Here is a 26014-nt window from a genome sequence, read left to right as displayed (position 1 = left end):
CGGGGCGGGGGGGGCCGCGGAACCTGCGCGCATTGTTCGGCCTTTATCCCACCGGGCAGGTGCCGGGGCTGCGCCTTTCTCCTCCCTTTCCCGGGAGAGCATCCGCGCCTCGCCGGGAAAACCCCAAAGGGCCGCTGTGCCCTGGGCTCGGGTGCCGTTTGATCGCCCAGCGGGTTTTCAGATGGCTCAGTAAGCCCTGGCGATGCCGGTCCGGGGGGATGTCGGGCCTGCGGTGCTGTATTGTGCCCGGTAGAACGCCCTGCTGAGCCTTTCCCCACCTCCTCCCCAGCTCCTCTCCCGGCTGGTTTTCCAAACGCAGTGGGAGCGATCGGTTGTGTCAAAGTCTGCTGCCTTTTGTTTTTGTTTCAGATGGTGGATGTTGATGTTTGTGCGGGTGGAGATAGTGCCAGAAGAAAAATGGATGCCCTGACAGATAGTGCAGTTGAGATTGTCCCTTTGGAGCTCTATGATTCAGCCAGAGCAAAAATAGCTGCTAATCTACAATGGATCTGTGCTAAAGCCTACGGAATAGGTAAGATTACTTTTATCTGTAAGTCGTTCTTGGTTTTGTTCTTGCTTTTTACGTCTTCTCTGCCATTCCAGAAGTGATTCCATTGAATCATCTTTGTTTTAAATATCAGTAATATGGCAGTCTGTTCTCCTGTGATAGGAGTTTCCTCATGGCTTCGACAGGAATAATGGAACTGTGTGAGATGCCCTGAATCAGCAAACCTCGTGGTGCACCCTCACAGCTTGTGCTGGTGAAGAATGCATACCTCAAAATGTTTAAATGCCCATTGTAGCTAAGTAGACTTTCCTCCAGAGAGCTGTGTGTCTCTGCTTGCAGACCCCAAGGCCCTCCAGGATCTGTGCTTCCTTGTCTGGTCATCTTGGCCAAGGGATGCTGGGACCTTGATACCCTTTGTGTTCTCAGTTAGGACTCCTTTGTTTTGGTCAAATTGTTGTTTTGGTTTCAAGGTGAGCTAAAAAGCAATCCATTTATGATCAGCAGCATTCTTTTATGGAACTGCTGAATGAATAGGTGCAGTTTGTGTTCTGTGACATTAAATATCAAGTTGTAGGTGATAGAGGAGTTCTTCTTTCCCTGATGTTGTTATAATCCTGTGCAGTCAAACATGGGTAGAGAAAGATTCTTGGTCTGTTATTAGTATTTTCTTGGCCTTTATTGAAATTTGCTTTTTTGTTTGGAATTGCTTATTCTGAATTGTTACTAAGGTGCATCTTGAGTTTAAGTAGCTTAATTATGAAGAAATATGATGGAATACTTGTGGCTTTTTTTGGTTGATCCAGAACAAAACTTGTAATAAAAACCTATGCTAATTCTTGTTATGGAAAATGAGGTAGCCCTGTTAATCTAAGCCTAATTCGCCCAACTCCTAATATGCTTAATGGCTTAGCACTAGCTTACTTGGTGGCAAGGCTGAGGAAAAGCAGTCCATTCCTGCACTGAAATATTCCTTCTTGTTGGAATATCTTTCTGAATTATTTTTCTTTTTTAACATTTCCAGCTCTGTCAGTGTTCTGATCATCTGATTGTGGGGAAAACAGAAAATCACGGGTTTAAAATGTTCCATGTTAGTGAACACATTTGATTACAATCAAGAGACAAAATAAACCAAACCCATTGATCAGATCATGTTTTAAAAATGTGGGAATTTTGAATGGGTGTTAGCAGAACATTGATAACTTGAAAGAACTGAGCAGGCATTTCCTCGTGTAAATATTTTTCAGTTGCTGGAATTGGTTGTAATGTTTCCTGAAGAATTTTTAGTGATTAGAGGTAAAATGGATATTCCAGACAGGGAGCCACACTATTTACGTTATGACTTTGTTCCAAAAGAAAGCTAATCCTAAATTAGAATGGACTGGCATGGATCCTGTGCTGCAGAGAAAGCTTTGTGGCCTCGTATTCCTTGGTAGTGCCTTCTAGTGCTCCAGAGCTTGGGGTTGTGTCTGTGTCTTGGACCAGTTAACTGGTTAACAGCAAGTCTGTTCACACCCTGGACAACACCAACTTATTTTGAATAAGTATTTGGCTTTCTTTTGACTGGAAATTGCAGAAACCCCCCCACCTTTCATAAAGACAGTATCTGTAGCATGGAGAAGGCTGAGCAGCATTGGCCAGTTTTTCCACTTGTATTTAGGCTTGTTCAGGTTATATTTTAATAGAAGTTCAATGCCATAAACAGTAGGTAAAACTGTTTATATTGGGGCTTTTGGTGGTTAGTTCCAGGCAGTACAGATATTTTTTGCAGGACCATGGAAATTTAGTTTGATATTTGCAATGAGTCCTGCAAGGCATTGTCACACGATGACCATTACTTCTGGAATAGCATTGCAAAATACTTAGAAATTTGTTATAAGCCTCTTTAATTCATAGAGAAATGGGTTTTAAAAGGTTTCCTATGTGATTTATCCTTTTGAATAACATTGGAACTTAATAGCTTGCGTGTCATCTCTCAGGGTTATGCTTTTGTTTTAAGATATTACACGTGCAGTGAGTCATGGGCAGCTACCAAGCCCTTGTGAATTTGTTATACAAAATCTCCCTATGCAAATTAAGGTTTTGGTTGTTTGGTGGTTTGTTGTTGCTTTGTGTTTTTTTTAATGATTATTATTTTAGATTTAGCTCTGGTCAATTTGATGAAAAAAATGCTTCTCTATTTATACAATTAAAACACTCTTATGTTCTGAAGTAATTCTTATCTGATAGGGTTTCCATAACTGCCTTCAAGTGGCTAAGTAGAGAGGTTTTCTTCTGAAATACTAGGCTTGGAATTGAGTTACGTGAATTGACATAGTTTTTTGCTGGTGCCTTTCCTGGATTTCATTTCCATCTGAGTGAGGCTGAGCTCACACTGAAGTGTGGGAATGGTCAAGAACAGGAATTTGATTTGAGACTGTCGCTGAAACTCATCAATCTCTGCAGGTTTTACCTGAAACTGTGTTTTCTGTTTACTGCTGCAGGAGATTTGAATTCTCCACACCTAAGCTGACATCTAAATAGGAAAATTCTTAATCTTTCCTTTTTTCTTCTCGAGGACTAGCTCCTGGCAGCATGCATGACAACTTGGAGCTGAAGTCCTAGTTTGGGCTTTGTTTCATTTGATTATTTTTTCCTCCCTTTTTCCTTTCTGGCCACAAAAAGAGGGCATGTTGGTAGTCAAACAACTGAGCACAGCTCCCTTTTTTCTTGAGCAAATACTGCTAGAGACACAGCCCCTCTTTGCGTGGCACTGGGGCTGAATGGTTTGTCTGGGGAAGCTTGTAGCTCCTCCTGTCTGCTGGCACAGATGGGTTTCGGAGGGAGGCCTTTTGTCTGGATTCCAGAAGACAGAGGGGAAGGATGTTGGGAAGGAAAGTGTTTCTTCAGTGTCATCTGCCCGCCCAGATAAATCTGGGAGTTCTGTCGTGAATGACTCTAAAAGCCTGTGCACAAATGTCTGGAAACCTACCCGCTTAGGAGGTGATGAAGTCTGCTTAGTTGAGGCAGTTTGAGGGAATGGGGTTTGATGAGAACAGAGTTATCTTTTTCACCAGCAAACTGACGAGAACCAGATGTGCCCTTGAAGAAATTCTCCCAGCAGTGTGAAAATACAATGTGTGATGTTGAGGTGGCTGAGGAGTGAGGGTGCTGGGGAGCTTGTGGAGCTGGAGTTCAGAGGAGGCGAGCGTGGGAGGCAGTGGGAGGCTTGGCAAGCTGTCCCTGGGGAGCTGTGCGTGACACATCGCCAGGCACAGCAGGAAGGGGACCTGCTCCTTCTGTGCCATTGTCCCCTTGGGTGCTGAGCAGCAGCCATCAGAATGAACACACCTAGTCCCTTCCCATTCTGTGTATCTTGGGAAAATGGACAATGAAAAATTGTGGTTTCTCAGCAGATTTTGTTAGTACAGCATTGATTTATTTGTAGAAATGATGTTTTCTGTCATCACAGTTATAATGTGAAAACATAGGTATGGGGGGAGGGTAGAGACAGCAGCTTGCTGTGAGCAAGTGTGTTGTTGCAAGCCTTTCTATCCCAGATCCTGTTGCTTTTTAAAATCAGTTTGTAAAATTTGGATTTTTCAAAATTAACTTGGTGAATTTTAATTATTTATTAGACCCTGGAGCTTTACATAGTTTCCAGAATTAATACATTAGACCAAGACATTTGGCAAGATGCAGGCAGGAAAGCCAAGCACTGATGTCATGAATTGTAGTGGAAGTGCAGGTTGTGGCTTTTTTAAGTCTTTGAAGTGCTTGATACTTACCTGTTAAAGAAGATTTTATGGAACTGTAACAGCTTCCCACAGTGACAGTTGGAGCATGTTTCCTGGATTGAGTTGCCTAAATTCCTGGCTTCCCAGCTTCTAGTCATCAACTTTCTGCTCAGCTCCATAGTAAAATATCTTTAAGCGAGCTGTTGTGTTTTGTAAATATTCAATCCTTAGTCATTTGTTTCACTAATAATGCCAGTTTCATAAACACTGAATATTGCTTGTGTGAAGTTCACAGGGGTGAAGATTTCCATAGTTGTTGTTTTGTCTCTTCTGCTTCATCCAGGTTTGTGGCTTTATGCCTGATCAAAAGATGTGGTAATGAGAGAGTGGTTCTTCTCACCAGCAGTACACAAAGTCTTTTGCTTGTTGTTTTTCCTGCCCGTTGTATGTAAATTTTCATGTGTAACATAACAGATCACTTACAGAGTTTATGTTACAGTTCTGTAATGGGAACCAACAAAGAATGTTTTTATTATAATGCAGGTGATCTTAGTTGGTCAGCAAGTGTAGTTTCTGCTCATGATCTGCAGGTTAGAGGACATCCATACAGCTCTAAATAATGCTGGGAGCAGATACTGATACTGATGAAATCCTACCCAGAATCTGACTAACCATCATGCTAGTGGCTGTGGTGCTTTGGCTCTCTTTCCGTGTGAAACCAGTTCTTCATGCTTCTGGAGTTAAAACAGGATCTGGGCTGTGTCTGTTTCTCCAGTTCAGGGTTTCAGTCAAATTCCTGCAGATTGCTTTATTATTCTTTATCAAATTGTAATTGGCTTGGAATTAGTTTTGTAAGTGAAATGGTAAAGGAATGGCCCCTACCATAAAGTGAGGAGAGTCCAGTAATAATTGTCTCCTTGATGGTTGTAACTAGTGAAGAAATTTTTGTAATCCTGTAAATTGTGTTGCACACAGTGATTTATACTTGGGACTGACAGTTTTTTGAGAGATTAGAGCTCATGGATATGATGGAACAGACCAAACAAATTACCTCATGAGAAATTCTGGTGGTTTATTTTTGAGTCCTTCAGCTCTTACTAACATAGCTGGGAGAGGGATCTCCCCAGTAGGCTCAGTTGGGGCAAGGACACTCAAGAGTTTATGCTGCACGTGGTATTACTTTATTTTTATAAATATGGAAAACAGCAAAAATGAGCATTTTTGCTCTATAATAAGATGACTGTATGCAGCTGAGTAACATGGCATAAAATCCATACAAAATCCATGAGTGAAAGATGAGGTCAACTCTGATATTCAGTGTAGCATGGTAAATTCTTTGAAAATTATTGACAGAAAACTTTGGACAAACTGATCATATATGTTTTCACAGATCTGGTTACCACGTTACGTGCCATCACTTTTATGCTACTGTCAAAACTCTGGTAGTTTTTAAGCTGTATGGGGGGTTTTATTATGTCTTTTCCAGCCATCTTCGGTGTACAGTCTGTATATCCCAGCATTCAATGTCACATAAAGAAAAAATAATGTTCTTAATTTTTAATAACCTCAAAAAGCTTTTGATTTTGAAAAATAGGGGCAGTACTGTATGACTAAATGGGTAGATGGTAGAGCTGTTACAACACTGGTTTACTACACATTTTTATTCAACTGAGATGGACTTTGGCTCATGTAATTGATAATATTCTGTGTTAGCTTCTCTTTATAAACATGAAGTGCTCTGCAGCATACAGATACTGCGTGGCTTATTTTGCGGTTCAAAGATATACCAAGAGTAGGAGGGGTTTTTTATGGGGAAATGTAATTATTCAAGAAATGAGCTGAATGAAAAGTGAATGTGCCACCAAATTGGTAATTCTTCTAACTGTAGATGTACGTGTTTAAATTGAATTGTTGAACTGACTGGGGAAAGATCTTTAGAGTGACTGGATAGCAAGAGATGGTATTTTATGTCTGAAAATTATGAAGTGTCAGGCTTCTATTGAGACAACTCACTCGAGGCTAGGAAGCATTTTCCCTGGAGTTTGAAGTCTCATTATTTCTGCTAGACTATTATAAAGATCAATAGCTTCTAGCCTGATTACTGAATATGAGTAGGAGTATTTATTTTGGGATATATCTATATTTAACTTGATTTATGTCTCTTCAATAGTATCAGGAAACTATTGCTTGCAACAGCATTTCCTTCCACTTTCAACTGCTGTGATCAGTTGATGTTTGCCTGGTGTTGCAGTGTTACAGCCCCCAGCACTGACCCTGCTTCAGATGGATTTGAAATCTCTTCCTGTGTTTAGAGTGATCAGGAGATTAGTTTTTGTTTCCATCTAGCCAGCTCTGAAGCTGTGCTGGTTCATAGCAAAAGTGGAAGTCTTTTTCAGGGGTGGGATCTGGTGGGGAAGAAGTGGTGTGTAAGGATGAAGTCTTCTGTGTGGTTTATTCTAACTTGCACATGAATTAATACACTTGAGATTGGTCTTCAGTTTGATTAAATCATAAGACAACTTGTGGACGTTGTGCCATTCCAAAATAAGATGATTTTAGACTTTACCATTTTAGGCTGTGATCAAAGTAAATTATTTTAAATTCTAACTAAAATTAAAATACTAATTCTATGTACTAGTCAGTAGAGGTGATAGTGTGTCTTGCTGATGAAGCTGGGTCTCATCTGCGGATGCAGCTAGAGATGTGTGGAGGACAGTGGGGCTTTTGTCCCTGTCGAAGTGCTGTCCTGAAAGGGACTCCAGTGTCTTGAGGAAGCTCACTGGGAACGTGTAGGGTTTTTCCTGAAGGATGTATATGGCAAGAGCCAATTATATATGCTTTACTTAATTAAAATACAAGCACAAAGACCTGCTGAAAACCACTTGCAGTATGAAGCTGCAGACTGAAATACAGGGTGTTTTTTGTGCTTGACTGTCATACCTTGTCATACCCTGTCTTTGAACTGAAGTGTTTACTTCTGTCTCTAAGTGATGCCACTCACTGGTGACACTTGTTGAAGCTTCTCTTGGTTGTTGCAGACAACGTCCCAGAGGAGCTGAAGGACCCGTTTTACATAGATCAGTATGAGCAAGAGCATATAAAGCCCCCAGTGATCAAGCTGCTGCTCTCCAGCGAGCTGTACTGCCGCGTCTGCAGCCTCATCCTGAAGGGGGATCAGGTGGCTGCGCTGCAGGGACACCAGCCCGTGATCCAGGCCCTGTCTCGGAAAGGGATTTACGTCATGGAGAGTGATGATACCCCTGTGTCTGAGTCTGACCTGGGCTGTGCACCAATCAAAATGGTGAGCTTAATTACATCCACCTCCTCAGCTTCTTCTTATTTAACACTATGTAAGATAGTTAATGGAATGAAGAGCTCTTAATTTTCTAGGTCACTAACCTCAGGAAGTTTTACTTTTAAATACAGTTAGAATATATACTTGCTTTTTAAAATAGAATTTTATTTTTCAATATTAATTATTTTGTTCTTTTAGAGTTCTCACATGGCAATGATTGATGCTCTTATGATGGCCTACACTGTAGAAATGATCAGCATTGAAAAGGTGGTTTCTAGTGTCAAGCGTTTCTCTACATTCAGTGCCTCAAAAGAACTACCCTATGATCTAGAGGATGCAATGGTTTTCTGGATTAACAAGGTAAAATTTACTTGGAGAAAAGTGTGCCTGGTTTTTATTGTCACATCTCAGATATATGAAAATGTTCTGATGAGTGTCTCCTTTGCATTTTTCTTACCTGTGCGTTTCTATCATCATTTCCACTTCCAAGGAAAATAACTCCTTTAATTGCTATGTTGGTACTTGTTGCCTGAAGGTCAGTGGTGGTTAGGTACAATATCTTCCTAATACAGATGATTATTAATGTTATTTGGTTCCCTTATTACTGCAACATTTTCTACTTTTGTTGTCTTGCTTGGCTTCCCAAGTTTTCCCCATGTATTGGGAAAGAGAATCAGACTAGCAGGGAAATGTGTTTTCATTTCCTTAGAGGTGCTGTAATAAAGCTGGTGAATTTTTCGAGGCAAATATTCAAATGAATAAGGTAATTAAGAATTAGGAAAACAGTAGAAACTGGATTATCTATTTCCAGGCAAGCTGCTATGAAGGTGTGTGGATTTTTTTAGGTGAAGCATTGTTTCCTGTTAAATGAAAGGACAGACTTAATTCTGACTTGCTTGGATGCAGTTACCAGCAATATTGAAACTTCTCAAAGGGTAGAGGCTAAGTTACTGAAACCCTTTTGGGTATCAGCAAAGTCACATTCTAAAGAGAGAATCTCCTTTGCAAACCCAGGATTCACTTGTGATTGTAGCTACTGTGAATAGTTATTCTTGAAAACTGTTTAAACACATTATTCTATGAATTTTTATACTTGTAGGCTAGATTGACCATTAAGTAAGGGGAGGGAAAAAGAAAACTTGACTTGTGCAAATATATATGCAGATGTATTTTAATGTCTTTTCTATTCTTTGCCCTTTTAGGTGAACCTTAAAATGAGAGAAATAACAGAAAAGGAGATTAAATTAAAACAGCAACTAATGGAAAGTCCAGGGCACCAGAAGGTAAAACATATTTGTCTTCACTTGTGACTTTGTTTATTGCTGATGAATGGATTTAAATACAAACATCTCAGTATTTTCTTTGTCAGAGAAAGGTGAGGGATTCAGCCCCCAAAACTCCTGAGATTTTGTGCATGCGGTTTGTGTCATTCGTGCCCTTCCTCTCCTGTCAAGCCCACCTGGTATCTTCTGATTTTCCTTTATGTTTCAGTTGGACTAAAATAACTTGTTTCAACTTAAAATAACTTGTATCAGCTTTACATGGGTAAATATGACTCAGCTTTCACAGTACAAAATATATATTGTATATTTTGAAAGCTTTTGGGGCGTATTTATTGTGCATGGGTTAATTGTCTAATATATATTCAGAGGCTTGTTCAGGTTCTATCTAGCAAGCATACTCTTGGCATTCAAGTGTTTTATGTGTGTGCTTGTAGGTTTTTTCCACCTTTTTCCCTTGGAATTGTATCACAATGCACTAACGTTGCAAAATAAAGTACACTTTCATGTCTGGGGATGTAAAATAGATTTTTCTCAAGCATCATGTGTATCAGCTATCTGAGCTCCCAGTTAATGATTTGATGAAGCCTTAAGAAAATTTATATGTTGTTTCTTCAATTTGGCACTGGTGTGCAAAGTGGATAAAAGTGTGACATATGGACAAGAAACAATTGTTCAACTTTCATTTTAATGGCAAAGGTTTTTTACGTGTTTTCTATGTAAAAAAGATTGTATGGGGCTTCAATGATAAGGGGTTAAAGAGCTCATTAATTTACAAGTTGTTGTGTGGTCTGGAGGATGCCTTTAGCTATATGACTCTATTGCCTTTTGGGTCTCATTTCAATATTTTAAAATCTAAATTTCTAGGCTACAACCCCTCTAAAATATGAAAGTGTTTGTTGCTGAAGTGCATTTAAGTTTTACTGCTTTTAACTTGCATTGCTGATGTTCCTTTCCTATTCCTACATTCCTTTCCTTGCTTCCTGAGCAGTCTCCTTCCAAATGGTATTGGAAATTAGTACCTGTAAGTGAACTACTTTTACACCAGTTGTCATCCACAGAATCATGGCTTTTTAAATATCTTCAGAGTGTTTGCTTCCATTGCAATGCTTCTTCGATGGTCTTTGAAAAAAATCAAACCTCTATGAGCTTCTGGGTCATCGGGCTTAGTTTTCATGGCACCATTTCTGCATACTGTACAGCATTTAGCATAATCACTTCACAGCATTTCAGAATTGTTTCCACAGTGCAGGAGTGAGGGATGTGGAGCAGCAGCAAAAAACTAAGAAATCACCAACAGTTGAAATGGTTATGTTGGCTGGTTGTGTTGCAAGTGGGAGGCAATTGATCAGAGCACTAAGGTGATACAGAAGCTGGTCAGTTTACATGGTTGCTTCATCTTTGAATCCCCTGGTCAAGATACCCAGGTATTTGCTGTAGTTCATTAAGAAGGCTGGTGCAGTGCTCTGGCAAAGGTCTGTACAGCTGTCAAAACCAGAGCTGCCTTATGCCTTGAGATGGGGTTAGAAGATTAGACAGACCAGGTTGGACTTGCTGTGACAGTTGCTGGAGGCGTGTGGTAAATTAATCAGATTAAAGCTGGTGTGATGGGAGGAAAGACAGAAGCAACATTTTACATATCAGAAAAAAAATACTTCCTTTTAGGCAAAGTGGGTAAATAGAGTATCAGTTCCAGTATAAATAAAATATAGTAACATTATTCCTCTGGTATACAAGCCTGTTTGCTTTTGGTTGAGTTTCCTGGTTTTATTGCAATTTACAGAGATTTTTCTTTGTTCATTTGTTTTCCTTAGCCTCAATAGCCTTTCTCCTGTACCTGTTGGATTTGGTGTTTTCCATTTTCTCTCTGGGAAGATGAGAGCTGTTGCCTTGGTGGCCAGTTCCAAAGATCAGTGCATTAGGAAAGAACAGGCATGACTAGGCAGTCACCTCTCCTACAACCTCTGCCTTTCCACAGAGAGCTCAGTCCCACTCCTCTGCCTCATAGTCCTTTATTTGTTGGAACCAAATGTATAGACCACAGGAAAAACCTTCAATGTCTGAAACATGGGGAACCTGAGCAGGGACCTGCAGGGTAATAAACTGACAGAGCCCTGCTTTCCAGCTCATGGAATGACCTGTGCCAGTGAGTAATGAAGTGTTGACCTAGTGCTTATCACTTACCTTCTAGTGTGCTTACAGGTCACTTCTGGGTTGGATACAAACATCTGATAGCCCTGGGAGGAAGCTGAGTAGGCTTATGTTTTGTTTAAAGAGACAACTGGGTGAGAGTAGAAGAAATATGGGAATGGAATGAGCTTGCAGGGATATCATTGAGCAAGGTCATAGAATCATGGAATGGTTTGGGTTGGAAGGGATCTTAAAGATCATCTCGTTCCAACCTGCATGGGCAGGGACACCTCCCACTAGACCAGGCTGCTGGTAGTGAAGGAAGGAGGAAATCGCGTTTCTCTCACTGCTAGTCCAGTAGTGCATAGATTATACTGGTTTACTGACAGATTTTCATGTCACCATAGTAACTGTCACGTTGTGTCACTGCTCTGTTTCTTTTTTCTTTTGTGATTTTTTTTTTTTAATATAGAGTTCTCTCAGTAGCACCCATTTCTGCACTTTAAAGCATACAAATGTCATTCATTGTATGCATGGGGGGAAACAAACCACATAACTCTGCTTAGAGTGTAAGAGAATTTAGAGAGAAATAGTAGAGCAAAAAATAAGGAATTAAATTAAGTCCATAAAAAAACCTCCTTGATGATAAATTTGTGTGTTTTTCACCAAAGCAAAAATAAATGAGGAGTTCTTACAGATTGACTGTAGTTGGTTTAAATTCCATTTAAGCCTATTGAAAAGGAAATATGTGTGTCTGCTTTAAATACAGGAGGAATTAAAGTTCAAGAGGACATTTCTGAAGTTTGTCTTTAATATGCTTAGTTTGACTAAGTGGATAAAATGACGAACCTCTTAAGCTAACCAGTTCACCTTAGTGTCCATCCGTGTTTTATGAGGCTGAATGACCGCATTTCCAGTGCATAATGGATGTTGCTAATGCATTTGATTTGTTTCTTGTTTGAATAATCACCATGGTATATCTCACTGTTTCTCTTTGTGTAAGCCTGATCTGATGCATGCCCTATCGCACTGCATGCTGGAGCCAGTGGAATATGCTCGTGTGGTACAGTATGATTCACATTCCCTTACATGTTTGTGGAGCGCTCCAGGCTCGGGAAGATAACTCGTTTGCACCTAGTAAAAGGAGAGAAAAAATAGCATTAGCATATAGAGATAGAATCATAGAGTGGTTTGGGTTAGAAGGGACCTTAATGATCATCTAGATCCAACCTCCCTGCATGGGCAGGGACACCTCCCACTAGACCAGGTTGCTCCAAGCCCCATCCAACCTGCCTTTAAACATTTCCAGGGATGGGGTGGCCACAGCTTCCCTGGGCAACCTGTTCCAGTGTCACCACCCTCACAATGAAGAATTTCCTCCTAATGACTGACCTAAATCTCCCCTCTTCAGATTTTAATCCATTCCCCCATGTCCTTTCACTACAAGTGCTTGTAGAAAGTCCCTCCCCAGCTTTCCTGTAGGCTCCCTAGCTTTTAGAGTTAGCTGTCTTTGCTAGGGAAACTTGACATAGCATGTGTATATTTGTGCAAAATAAATAAATGAAACAGGTTCTTATTGCTCTGATTATGAGTGCTCTTTGTTCCTTTGAACAGATTTTGTTTCTCAGCCTGTGCCATCCTCAGCATGAGTGTGCATTTGTGCAGGGACCTTTCCCAGGTTGTCTTGGAAAGTATAGGATAGCCTTGGTAAAATCCAGCTTTCCTGTGATGATTAAATACATCCTCTGTGTATATGTCATGTCAGGCCAGCACATCAGCCAGGATAGTTAGATGCTAAGTGTTGTTAATGCCCTGAAGTGTCAAAGGAATCTTTTCCAGCCCTGAGAGGTGTTTCTGCAGTCTAGTGCCCTTCTGCTTGCCCCACCACTTGGCTGCTCAAACCTGGATCCCACCTTCCAGTCTAGCTGGCATGGGGGTGCTTAGTAAATACCAACATTACAACTTGTCTTGCAAAAACTGCAAGAAGCAATGCCAAGATTTGTTCTTTGGTTGCCTGGCTCTGGCTGCTCTTCAGCTGTGCTCTGAATTGTGTGAGGGCTCAGAGATGGTTTGCAGAAGAGTTTGATATTGATCTCTACTGAAACTGGAGAGAGTTTTGCTGTTGATTTAAGAGGTCTAGTTGCTGCTCCTCTTGCTGACCGTTTTTGGAAAGGCCATGCTTTTTCCTTTTGCATGGCATTACTGTTGTGAACTGGCTTGCCAAACACATGATGTTCTGAATCTCTCTGAGAGCTTTGCTGTCTCTGGATGTCGGTAACGTATGAGAACTCACTAGCTCATCTCAGTTCTTTTTTGCTGTGTTTTGTTTTTCCCAAGCATTATGCATTTTCATGTAGTTATCTGTGTCTCTTTCTTTGGATCTGCTGCATTCTTGCATCTGTGTGGAAGGATTTTAACTTAAATTGCTTATAATAAGTTAAAACTGTGACTGAAGCTAGGAATTCAGCAGCTACGGATACGAGGAGCATTAAATTCCTCAGAATTGGCTTCCACTGAGAGAAAAGCACAACCTTGTGCTTTGTGAAGTGTTTTTGAATGAGAGCAGAAAGATCCACTGTAAAGAGTTTTCAGTGCTTAACAAATATGCCTGTTTTTTTTCCTTTGCTTTTTGTTGCCCATCGTCTGAACCCTTGTTTCCTTTTGCTAGGTGCGTTACCGCAGAGACCACCTTTCAAGCAGGCAGTTACCTTACTTTCCCTTGCTTGAAGATTTGATGAAGGATGGTAGTGATGGTGCTGCTCTTCTAGCTGTGATACACTATTATTGTCCAGAGCAAATGAAACTAGATGGTATGTAATAAAAGTTTCTAAATATATATATAAAATAATTTATTTGGTCTTTGAAAGTTGAACTACAAATGCATTATCAAATAAAAAGGCAACACATCTGGGCAGTGGGCTGCAGCAAGTTAAGGCCAGGTCACATGGAATCTACATCAGTGTATTTAAAGAGTAACCTCTCTTTGCTTTTGTTTTTTTACTTACTGTTTTTATCTGCTCTGTATGTTATGAGCTACAAAATAGTCCTTCCTTTTCTAGACCTAGATGATACAGCTTTCTTTGTTCAAATGTGTGAGCTGGGTTTCAACAGCACATAAAAAAGGATTACATGTCCACTACTGTTAGCTCATCATTCTCATGTTCCTCTGTAGGAGTATCTAATTTAAAATCTAGATTTTAAAATGGTTTCTTCCAGTCTTCAGCATTGCAAATGTGAATTCTCTTCCTCAGAAAATGTTTTTCCTAGCAATTAAATGTCCTTGTTGCATTTAACTTCTTTAAATCAACATTTTGTTGTGGTTTTCAAAGTCTCAGATATGTTGTACCTTGCAGAGCTCCTGAATATTTTCAGAAGGAAGCAGCACTGAGTAACCTTTTATTACTTGCAAATCAAGATGTCTTCTAATTGCTTTTGTATTTTGCTATTATGAGTGTTCTTTGTATCCTGCTTTCCTTTTCTTTCTCTGGGATAGACAGAATCCTATATGGATTCTAAAATGAGTGCAACATTAATACTGTTTTATCTGTTTATCTTCCTCCTTTTTCTACCCCTCTATTTAACAGGCAGAGAAATGGCACTATTAGCCAATAAATATTAAATGATGGTACAGAAGGAGGCTGTGAAGTTCCTGTTTGTAGTGGTTCTGTTAGTTGTGGATGGAAGGTTGATATACTGGAATAGGGTTGTAACCTACTCATTTCTCTCACCTTCCTAGACATTTGTTTGAAGGAGGTAACATCAATTGCAGACAGCCTATACAACATTCAGCTTTTGAGAGAATTCTCAAACGAGTATCTAAACAAATGCTTTTACCTCACCTTGGAGGACATGTTATATTCTCCTTTGGTTTTAAAGGTAAGACACGTAACAAAGGATATATTTTTCAATGAAATGTGGGTAAATCATAAGTGTTTTGTTACTCTGAGGTGTGGCTTTGCCTTTTTTCTGTTGTAGCCTAATGTTATGGTGTTCATTGCGGAGCTCTTCTGGTGGTTTGAGAATGTCAAACCAGACTTTGTGCAGCCCAGAGATATTCAGGAAATAAAGGATGGTAAGTGTTAACTCTTGGTAAATGTTAAAATGTTAATTGGAAAATACATTGCAATGAAACTGTTGCACAGTTGGTGTTTCCTTTGGAATTTTCTCTTTACCCAAGCTTTCTGCTTGGTGGGGATCTTTGAAGGCAGTAAAAATGGGAGGAGAGTTAGTCTTGGATCCACTTGAGTTGTAAGTTTTGGAATGAGATAGGTGATCTTTGCCCTGTAACCACTGGTTATTTACTTGTGATGTTCTTTCCATTAAGGTCACTGTAAGATACATATTTTAAATAAACACCAGTAGTTAAAGTTTCATTCTAGTGTTGTGCTGTAAAGTTTCCATTCTGACGTGCTGCAGTCTGCAAAGCTCTGCTGCTTCCCCCTTCCCTGGGCAGTAAGTGGCACTAACGCTCTGCCCCCGCACAGTGAAAGCCGCGCTGCAGCACAAGAGCAGCCGCCCCCCTGTCCCCATCTCCAACGCCACCAAGCGCAGTTTCATGGCCAGCCCTGCTAGCACCAGTCCTGCAGACCTGCAGCCCTCTGCTCAGGCAGGCCCTGAAGCTTGCAGCAGGTATTACCTGCACCCCGAGGAGCCCGACTACCTGTAAGTCTCTTTGCATGTTGTTTAATCTTCAATTTATGCTTCCATTTGAAATTACTTCTACTAAATGTTCTGATTTTGTCATATCATATCATAGAATGTTTGAGTTGGAAGGGACCTTAAACATCAACCAGTTCCAACCCCCCTGCATGGGCAGGGACACAAGATTGCTCCACCAGTCTGCCCTTGAACACTTCCAGGAAGGGGGCTTCCACAGCTTCTGCTGCTTCCCCCTTCCCTGGGCAGTAAGTGGCACTAACGCTCTGCCCCCGCACAGTGAAAGCCGCGCTGCAGCACAAGAGCAGCCGCCCCCCTGTCCCCATCTCCAACGCCACCAAGCGCAGTTTCATGGCCAGCCCTGCTAGCACCAGTCCTGCAGACCTGCAGCCCTCTGCTCAGGCAGGCCCTGAAGCTTGCAGCAGGTACTACCTGCACCCCGAGGAGCCTGACTACCTGTAAGTCTCTTTGCATGTTGTTTAATCTTCAGTTTATGCTTCCATTTGAAATTTCTGCTACTAAATGTTCTGATTTTGTCATATCATATCATAGAATGTTTGAGTTGGAAGGGACCTTAAACATCAACCAGTTCCAACCCCCCTGCATGGGCAGGGACACAAGATTGCTCCACCAGTCTGCCCTTGAACACTTCCAGGAAGGGGGCTTCCACAGCTTCCCTGGGCAACCAGTTCCAGTGTCTCACCAGCCTCACACAAGTGCATTGGAGTTGTGTGCAGCCAGTCTCTAAAATACTCTTGGCTCCCATGTTCAGAGAAACACTTCCCAGTGTTGTGTTTGGTCTTTGTTTGGCAAGTGCAAATAATCCTCACCAGTTAATATCACCACTGTGTGATAGAAGTTACTCTGCTTTGATTTTGATAAAAATGAAACATGAAAACTTGTTCAGGCAGCTTATCTTTACTGGCCATATTCTATAAATGGTGATACAAACCCAAAACTAAATAGGATCTAATGTACAAGAGGGTTAATGACAAGGTCTTTCAGCTGGTCTAAGCTTGTTGGTCACCACTGAGTTATTTCAGCCTGTCCTTTGTCTCTAATGCACTATTTACACAAGCCACATTTTAAATCTGCTGTATTTAGAAACCTAAACAGATTGATTTCAGGTAATAGGTTTACTTCTGTAATGTTACATGTGAAAACCTTTTATTCTATTAAAGTAACTTCTTTAACATTAAAATTAATGCTATATCATTGTGTTTTAAAGAGGATGGGGTAGCTATTACCAGTGTGACATATAATTTCTCTCATTATAGGAAGAAAGTTCTTATAGTAATGAATTTTTCCTTTTCTGAATTAGTGGCAAAGGAGGAAGCCCTGCCTTCAGCCCTTCCCATCCCCTGCTCCCTTTGAGACAAAAGCAACAAAAATCTTTACAGGGAGAAGACAGCCCTGGTAAGTCTGCATGAAAGCTGCATTTCCAGAGGCAGTGACAAACAGTGTCAGTACAATAATGAATGAAAATGTAAGCTCATATAAGTGAATGATCTAAAATTGAATTACACTGCAGTTGGTCAAGTTCTAGGCGTTTAGTCTGAGTAAATCTTCTTTGCATTGAAAAACTTTAAAGAACTTCTCAGGAAGTGACTGAATTTTTAAATACTTTTTCTCTTTTACAAATGAGCTTATTTCTCAGAATTAGTGCAAGAAATTAAGACTAATCATGCCAATTTGGTGAGATGAAAGGAAAAAGGCACTTGTCAAATGTTTGTAAGGCTGGCAAAAGTCTCAGGAAGAAAGATTGTCACTCAGAATGGCAAAACTCACTCTGATCCTTGGCATCTTTTGCCTAAACATTTCTTTAGTAACTGAGAACTTGGCTTTTATACTTACACAGAGAGGCTCAGAAATTTTTTTTGTTTTAACAGCTAAGGTACCAACCAAATGGTTCAGCTGCTTAGGCTCTAACATCATGCAAGCTGACAGGGAGAGCAGATGGGACAGTTTCAGGTTTGGAAATCCAAAAGCCAGATATGTTTGTGGTCACTTCTCACTGTATTTTTTTCAGGCTTTGACTCTGCCTTTGGTTAATATTTCAGCAAATCTATTTTCTGCTGCCATCTCTTGGTGAAAGAGTTTATTATGTTTGCTGTTAAATAAAATAAAAGTACTAGGTTTAAGACCATTTCTGAATTGTTAACAACTTAAAAATATATTTCAGGTCAGCGACATCGCTCTAATTCTCTGACTCGTGTTGACGGGCAGCCACGAGGGTCAGTTCTTGCATGGCCAGAGAAGAAACCCAGGTAACAGCTGCATTTCCTTAGAACTGGAATGAGAGAGGCTCCATTTTGATTTCTTTTCATGTGCTTATTTGTAGATGACTGATTTTAGGGTTGCAATTGAAAATACTTTGAAACATGATTGTCAGGAAGCACTGTTGAAAACGGAAGTTGCTGTTCAGTGTTGCTGGTCACTTCTGATTCGGGACACGTTTCAAAGAGAGCAAGAATTTTAACTGTCTGTAGCATGATCCTTAGTTCAACAAAAGGTAACTTCTTGTGCTCAAGTGTCAGTAGGTTGTTCTTATCTTTTCCAGGCCTCTGTCACAGCCAACACCATTTGCTCTTAATCATTCTGCCAGCAGTGATGTGGACCCTGGGTCTGGTGACAGCATCAGTCTGGCTAGATCAATCAGCAAAGACAGTCTGGCTTCAAACATTGTTAATGTGACTCCAAAAAATCAGCCCCAACCTCCATCAGTGAAAACCAATGGGAAGAGCTTGCTCAGCAACGTTGACATTGAGGATGAAGATGAGGAGCTTATTGCAATCATCAGGTCTGAAGAAAGGCCAAACCGTGGTAACCTGGAATTGCAGAGTGCGTCAGCCAGGGTGCCCAGCATAGTTGCAACTGCATGGTCTCCAAAAACTGACAGCGAGCCTTCTGAAGGCAAACCAGACAGCTTTTACTTGGAGCCTTTAATGCCTGCCATTCTAAAACCAGCAAAGGAAAAACAGATCATCAACAAAGAAGATGAATGTGGGGAGGGGAAACAAAGGGGTTTTGTAACAAAGAGATTAAATGAAGGACACTTGTCTTTGATCCGCAAGAAAACAAGCAGCAGTCATGGTGAGCATGACCTCAATAGGACTTTTACTCCAATTTCTAGTTCTGATTTCACTCCTGTTGCAGATCCTGGAACTGCAGATTCGGTGCCACTGGTAGAGGCAGGTTTAGAAGCTTCCAGACCTTTGGCTTGTAGCAGTGTAGATCCTTCCACTCAGGAGCTCTCCACCGGAGGATTTTTTCTTCATGCTGCTAAATCTGATGATGACATAGCAAGTAAAGTCAATTTAAGTTACGTGAAAAGTCTCAATTCTCATGTCCCAGACACTATGTGGACTATGGTGAGACAGGACTCTGATTCAGATCTCCTGGACATAGAAGATGCTGAACAGGATTTGGTGGTCATAGATGACCATCCTATAGTCACTAAGTACATTGGTGAGGAAGAATCTGCAAAACTGCAAGAAGATATGAAGGTGAAGGAACATGAAGATAAGGATGATGCTAGTGGACGTTCCAGCCCATGTCTCAGTACCATTTCCCAAGTCAGCAGTGTGTCCATGACCAGTGGGAGCGTCCGAATGACCAACTTTGCAGAACGAAAGCTTCAGAGACTTAATAGCTATGAAACAAAGTCCAGCACTAGTAGTTCACAAAAGACCACACCAGATGGTTCAGAAAGTTGCCCAGCACCTCTGACCACATGGAAACAGAAGCGAGAACAAAGCCCCAACAGACAAAATAAAGACAATGTGAATCTTTTAGCTTCTGAACTGGTCCAACTTCATATGCAGTTGGAAGAGAAACGAAGGGCAATAGAAGCTCAGAAGAAGAAGATGGAAGCCTTGTCAGCAAGGCAGCGACTGAAACTGGGCAAGGCAGCTTTCTTGCATGTGGTTAAAAAGGGGAAATCTCCTGATGTCCCACAGCCTCTTAAACCAGAGCATTTTGCAAAGGAATATTCTCAGCACAATGGTGAAGACTTAGATGAAGTTTCTTTGGGTTCCAAATCTGAGGAGTTTCTTGGGAAAGAGGAGGAGAAAGAAGAAATGCTTAATGATTCCCAAGAAGTAACAAAAGTAAAGCTGCAGGAGAGCCTAGCTTTTGCTGAGCAACATAAACCAAAAGACTCTGCTGCTCTACATGATTTGGAAAAAAGTAAAATTATTTCTGTTGCCCTCCTAGAAGACAATGTTACTGAAGTGGATATAAACGAATGTGATCTTTCTATTGAGAAACTGAACGAAACAATCAGTACACTTCAGCAAGCTATATTAAAGATTTCTCAGCAACAGGAACTACTTATGAAATCTCCGTCAGTGCCAACACCAGGAACCAGAAGTAACTCTCAGGACCAAAAGGTAAAACCATCAATTCACTTTGTTGAGCCTCTGTCTCCAACTGGAATGAACAGTCTTCGTAAACCACCTCGTTTTGGTCAGGGAAGGAGTCCTCGATCAGGAAGACCAGCTGATCTGAAAGTCCCTAAAGACAAACCACAAAATTCAGCACGTGTTAAAACCCCAACACCAAATCTAGAAAATTTACCACATTTGAGACAATTTCCATCCAACAGCTTGTCAAAGACACCAACAGAAACTGGCTTGGAAAGTAGTCCTGATCTTGGAAATGGCTCTCAAGAAAAGAGTTTCTTTGATACCTATAGACTTCATGATGAGAGCAATCAGCGGGCACTAGTTCTCTCCACCTCCAAAGATGCAAATATTATTTCTGAAATGAGCAAAGAGGTGAATAACAGCTTCAAGGAAGCAGGGTTGAATTCTTCTGATGGCTCAGGAAAAGAAAATGTCCCAGTGGATGAGCCACTGAGAAGCAAGGTTAATCTCATTGAAGTGGACTTGTCTGACTTGAAAGCTCCAGATGAAGGAGAACTTGAAAACCAGGATAGCTCTACAGACATAATCAGTGAAGGTGATCAGAAGTCTGGTGTGGGTTTTTTCTTCAAGGTAAATACATTTTTCTATGTTTGGTCATTGTTGCATGCTTGCCCAGCATTAGAGCTGGTTTTGTCCTCTTCATTTTTCAGTATTCTGATGGAACACAGAACCTTTTGGTTGTGATTTTTAAAAAACTGCATTGGAAAAGAATTGCTGTGGAGAAAAAGGGCTGCTGTTTTTTTAGTACCGTGGTATTTCTTATATTGTGGGGTGTTTTTGAAATAGTGTCTGTTCCCTCTAGTGAAGTTCAGAGCTGCTCTTGGAATATTTTGTGTCTTAATTTGTGCTTATGATTATCATAAATACCTTGAATGTGCTGATGTGGTGAATCTTTCTTTTTTAATTTCTCTTTAAAGAAAATGGAGCTAGGCTCTCTCCATCTTGGTTAATTGAACTTAATAAAGTATGGTGAATGTGGCTACCTCAAAGGTTACCGCTGTGCTGGGGTTGTTTGTGCTCTCCATCCTGGCCCACGTGGTCGTTGCTTTGTACTTGGCAGATCTAGAAGGTTTTTTGTGATGCATGACTTTTCCTTAAATCTCCCTGGAATCCTCAGCAATATTGTGATGTCCAGCTTAATATACTTTTCGTGTACTCTTTAAAACTCTCTCCCTGTGGATCCTGCAGGATGAACAGAAAGCAGAGGATGAGCTGGCCAAGAAACGTGCGGCGTTTCTTCTGAAGCAGCAGCGCAAGGCTGAGGAGGCTCGGCTTCGGAAACAGCAGCTGGAGGCTGAGGTTGAGCTAAAAAGAGATGAAGCTCGGTAATAACCTGGAGGAGAAGACTTCTTGTTATCTTTAAGATGAGGAAAATTGTCACGTGTTCAGTACAACCTTGTGTTTGCTTTTCAGTCGCAAAGCTGAGGAGGACCGAATACGGAAAGAGGAGGAGAAGGCTCGGAGAGAGCTGATCAAGCAAGAATATCTAAGGAAAAAACAGCAGCAAATTTTGGAGGAGCAAGGGCTTGGAAAGCCCAAATCAAAGCCCAAAAAGCCCAGGCCAAAGTCAGTCCATCGTGAAGAATCTTACAGTGATTCAGGGACAAAGTGTTCTTCCACACGTAAGGGTTTGGATGCATTTGCTCTCACTGAGTCTGCAAATCTGCTTTAACAAAATGTGTTTCACAGTTTCTCTTTTGTTTTCTAGCTGATAATTTGAGCAGTGCTCAGTCTGGTTCCAGTCTGTCTTTGGCCTCAGCAGCAACAACTGAGCCTGAAAGTGTACACTCGGGTGGCACACCATCTCAGAGGTAAAAAGATAGGCTTAATTTAAATTTCTTTTATTTTTTACTATGTTATGAAATAATGTTGGGATTCAGTGTTGCTTGCTTCAGTTCACTGGCATAGAGGCACAACAGTAATTGGTGAGTTCATCTTCTGTTTTATGTGGCTGCCAACTCCAGTGTTCTGTACAAACTTGCAATTTTGTTTTATTTTGTCCCGAAGGAATAATAGAATTTTGCTTTGATAACTCACCAGGGAGAATCTGACTGGTTTGGGGGAGGAAAAAGAATGATAGCCTGTTCCATTCAGGGTCAAACACTGCAGAATTTATTTAGGATTGGAGGGGAAAAACCCAAAATCCTGGCATTAATTTATTTTTATTCCCTCTGCCAGAGTTGAATCAATGGAGTCCTTACCAATACTGAGCAGAAACCCCAGCAGAAACACAGAAAGAGACTGGGAAAATGCTTCAACAGCATCTTCTATTGCTTCAGTGGCAGAATACACAGGTGACTTGAGTTTTAGTTTGGATAGCAGGTCATAAAAAGCTGTGTTATATCTGATGTTACACTTTGTTATTTTTTAGAAGTTGTCAGGTTTTATTTTCTGCTTAATCTCTAGAAAGTATTGTAGAAAAATATTTGAGGGGTTGTTGGTTTTTTTTTCCATTTTGAATTAAAATCTTTCTGTTCAGAAATGTAGGGCAAATAATTTCTACTTGTTTATCTTCTTTAGGTCCAAAATTATTTAAGGAACCCAGCAGCAAATCCAACAAGCCCATTATTCACAATGCCATATCTCATTGCTGTCTTGCTGGAAAAGTGAATGAACCACATAAGAATTCCATATTAGAGGTAAACATTAACATACAAAATTCATAGAATGGTTAAGTTGGAAGGGACTTGAAAGATCATCAGGTTCAACCTCCCTGCTATGAGCAGTGACACCTCCCACCAGCCCAGGCTGCACAAGCCCCATCCAGCCTGCCCTTGGACGCCTCCAGGGATTGGGCATCAACAACCTCCCTGGGCAACCTGTTCCAGCACCTTCCTACCCTCATGGGAAGGAATTTCTTCCTGAATCTACCCTTTCTCAGTGTAAAATCATTACCCCTTGTCCTGTCACTGCCCTCTCTGCTAAAAAGTCCCTCCCCAGCTTTTCTGTAGCCTCTTCAGGCACTGGAAGGTGCTCTGGGGTCTTCCCAGATCCTTCTCTTCTCCAGGCTGAACACCCCAGCTGTACACTCTCAGCCTGTAAATTCTGAATCCACTCACAATTAACTGTATCTGGAATGCTCAGTTCATAGCTCCACTGATGCCTGGTAGGGAATGCCATTTCCTAAAACGTGTCTGTACTGAGACTCCTTCACTTCCCATGACTCTGTGGACTTGGAGAAAACATGTTTCTGTATTTAGAGTTCGGCCCCTAAGTTTACAGAAGGACTGAAAACCATAGTTGCTGATCAAGTGTTAAGATCTACGTGAAAGCATAAAGCTTTGCATAATGTGAGAATTTTCCCTGTGAAGAATCTGTCTTATATATTTGGTTTTGTTTTTTTTTACTGCAGGAACTAGAAAAATGTGATGCCAACCACTACATCATCCTCTTCCGTGACGCTGGCTGCCAGTTCAGAGCACTTTACTGCTACTACCCTGACACGGAAGAAATCTACAAGCTGACTGGAACAGGGCCAAAGAGCATCACCAAGAAAATGATTGACAAACTTTATAAGTACAGTTCGGACAGAAAACAGTTCAATGTGATTCCAGCCAAAACCATGTCAGTCAGTGTGGATGCTCTCACCATCCACAACCACCTGTGGCAAGCCAAGCGACCCGCGGTGCCAAAGAAGAACCAGACTCGGAAATGACACGGAGCTCCTGGGGAGAAGAAGGTTGCTGGCTGGGGTTGCATCAAAAGAAGAAGGAGTGTTTACCATTTTCCTCCAGTTTGGTATGAAATGTGCAGAACCATAAACATTTTTTAAGAAGCTTCTAAGCAGAAACCCTGGATGCAAGTTATTAAGGATGAAGGAACGTTGCCAGTGTTGTTTTTTTTATGAATGAGAAATCTGCTGTTACACCCAATGCTAACTACTGTGGCTTTCAACTGACGAGGGACTGTGCATGTAGCAAGATCTTGAACAAGAGGATTTCCTTTTACTTGAAGCTTTTCATCGGTACAAATTGGGAATCATTCAGTTCTGTTTCCTCTCTGCCTCATGCCCTCCTTTTTCCTCTCATTCTGAAAGTTGGCAAGCTCCAAACGTTGGTGGAAGGATTGGACAGATCTTGGGTGAAGTGGTTTGGGTTTGGTTTGGTTTTTTAAACAGTCTTGAGGGAAATCCTCCTTTCAGACTTTTTTCAGGAACTGTTTAATACACCACATTGTTGTACTGTATCTACTGCCAACCTAAGTCCAGCTCTCAGATTTCTGGAAAAAAAAAAGAAAAAAGCCCCAACTTGTGCTGCTCAGAACAGAGTTTCCTTGCAGTCTTTTTAGGATAAACATTGCAAGGATTGCAAAAGCCAGTCATTTAAAAAAAAAAAAAAAAGTTCACACATGTAAAGATTTCTGGAATACAATCATGAAGAGGCATAGAGGTGCTACTAGCTGGAATATGCCTGACTGAAACTGAAGGAAGCTGAATGGAGCACAGTTATTACTGATTTCAGTTTCAGGTAGTGTCCTAAAGATCTGTTTGCTTTAATAAAGGTGGATTCTGGTAGGTATAGAACATTTCCACTCTGAGCACGCTCCTCCTGTACGATGGTGCACTTACTGATCACAAATTTTAATGTTTTTATTACATCATGAAATGTACTTCTACTTTCTTTGTCCTGTCTTTATTCTGAATGAGCAGCATGCTCTAAAATGAAGAGTGTGTTATGTTTTTTATTTTGGGTGATATATTAATATATATTGAGTTGTTTTGCTCATTTAAAAGCAATTTTTAAACAGAGACATTTGCATTTGTTTCAGAAGCCCAAATAAGTCGAATGGCTTGGATTTCTTTTCATGTTGAAATATTAAATCTTGAGTTATGACCTTAAAAGTCTTTTGTGTTTCAGCAGATTAAATTTTTGTCTGTGATAACAGGGTATATTTGCAGTTCAGTTCCTTTTTTTTTTAAATACTCCCCTTGCTTGGTTTCGGGCCTGGCTGGACTCCTGAGGAGGTTTCTGTAGCTATTGCCTAATTTAATCTGCTAGGTCTGGTTTGGCACTACTCCCTGAGGGTCATGTAGGCTTACAGCTTTGGTTTGCACATGTTTACTTTTATTTGAAGTGTTACTTGAATATGTATTTCTTAAGTGCAGAAGGCACTACCCCATCCTAGAGATGAACTCAGCTCTCAACTGTAGTACAGTGTAACTATTAGACTTGGAGAATAATGGAAGTTACAGAGAGTTATGTACATAGAGGGGGAATAGGGTACATAATAAAGTGCTGACTAGACAGAGCAAAGTGAAGGTCTTCCATTGCTGTCTCTCCAGTTTTTTCCCCCTCCCAGTACTCCCTGACTAGGCTGCTGCAACTTTGTAAATGATGTTAGATAGTTTAGCTGCTTGTAAATAATGAAAGGCTTTATGGTTTCTAAAGTGCTAAGTATTAAACACCATCATGAGTGTAACTTTTGTTACCATGCTTTTCATGCTTGTGCTTTGTTTCTCACTGTTTGATATTATATACCATATTTATTTTACGAAACACTGAAATTTAATAAAAATCATTAACTGATTTCCTTTTTATTTCACGTGTACCTTTGTTGTTGTGACACTTCATCCCCCTCAACTAATAACACTTTAAAGATGTGCTATTCTGTGTTTAGTTGTGCTCTTAGAGCTGGATCTGGAGTTGTTCCCTCTTTGCTGTGTCCCAGCAAGTGGAACTGGCTTTGTCTAGAACAGGTTCTTGTGCTTCCTGGGGTTTGGGCAGGAGGAGTGAGTGGGACCTTCAGGAACAGCTATGGTAGCAGATTCTCCTGACCATGGAGGGGAAATAAACTGTAAGTGCTGTCTGAAAACAAGTAGTTTTGGGGTTTTTAGCATCGAGTTTTCTGCAGATGTGCTTGTGCCCAAGAGTCTGGGAGCCTTTTGCAGCTCTCGCTGGCAATGGGCCCTGTGTTCCCACTGGGCTCATTCTGAGCTGGGGGAGTCCTTTCCCACCCAGAGCAGTGCAGGAGTCTTGGACCTCTCTTGAGTTCTTACTAGTTTCTTA

General features: G+C 40.9%; 1 protein-coding gene across 1 annotated transcript; it reads left to right on the top strand.

Annotated features, from left to right (window-relative positions):
* The first annotated feature begins 417 nt into the window (after nt 1-417).
* CAMSAP1 (calmodulin regulated spectrin-associated protein 1) lies at nt 418-23895 on the top strand. Its single transcript, XM_009998842.1, has 17 exons — nt 418-532; nt 7260-7522; nt 7715-7876; nt 8719-8799; nt 13595-13736; nt 14663-14802; nt 14902-15004; nt 15417-15588; nt 16904-16998; nt 17765-17849; nt 18143-20579; nt 21198-21334; nt 21423-21631; nt 21718-21820; nt 22188-22303; nt 22530-22648; nt 23362-23895. Exons 1-17 carry the CDS (start codon nt 418-420, stop codon nt 23662-23664), a joined length of 4782 nt encoding a protein of 1593 aa, XP_009997144.1. The 3' UTR covers nt 23665-23895.
* The last annotated feature ends 2119 nt before the right edge of the window (nt 23896-26014 follow it).

This window comes from Chaetura pelagica, unplaced genomic scaffold (assembly GCF_000747805.2).
Source record: "Chaetura pelagica isolate M959 unplaced genomic scaffold, ChaPel_1.0 scaffold405, whole genome shotgun sequence".
NCBI classification, from domain to species: domain Eukaryota; kingdom Metazoa; phylum Chordata; class Aves; order Apodiformes; family Apodidae; genus Chaetura; species Chaetura pelagica.
Note: the sequence above shows the minus strand (reverse complement) of the source record. Positions and strands in the feature narration are given on the sequence as shown.

Bases quoted from the DNA above. Each gene is read 5' to 3' on its own strand.
- CAMSAP1 (XM_009998842.1), top strand. From the start codon at position 418: ATGGATGCCCTGACAGATAGTGCAGTTGAGATTGTCCCTTTGGAGCTC. The intron at 16,999-17,764 runs GTAAGTCTGCAT...AATATATTTCAG, and splicing joins ACAGGGAGAAGACAGCCCTG to GTCAGCGACATCGCTCTAAT. The intron at 20,580-21,197 runs GTAAATACATTT...TGGATCCTGCAG, and splicing joins GTGTGGGTTTTTTCTTCAAG to GATGAACAGAAAGCAGAGGA.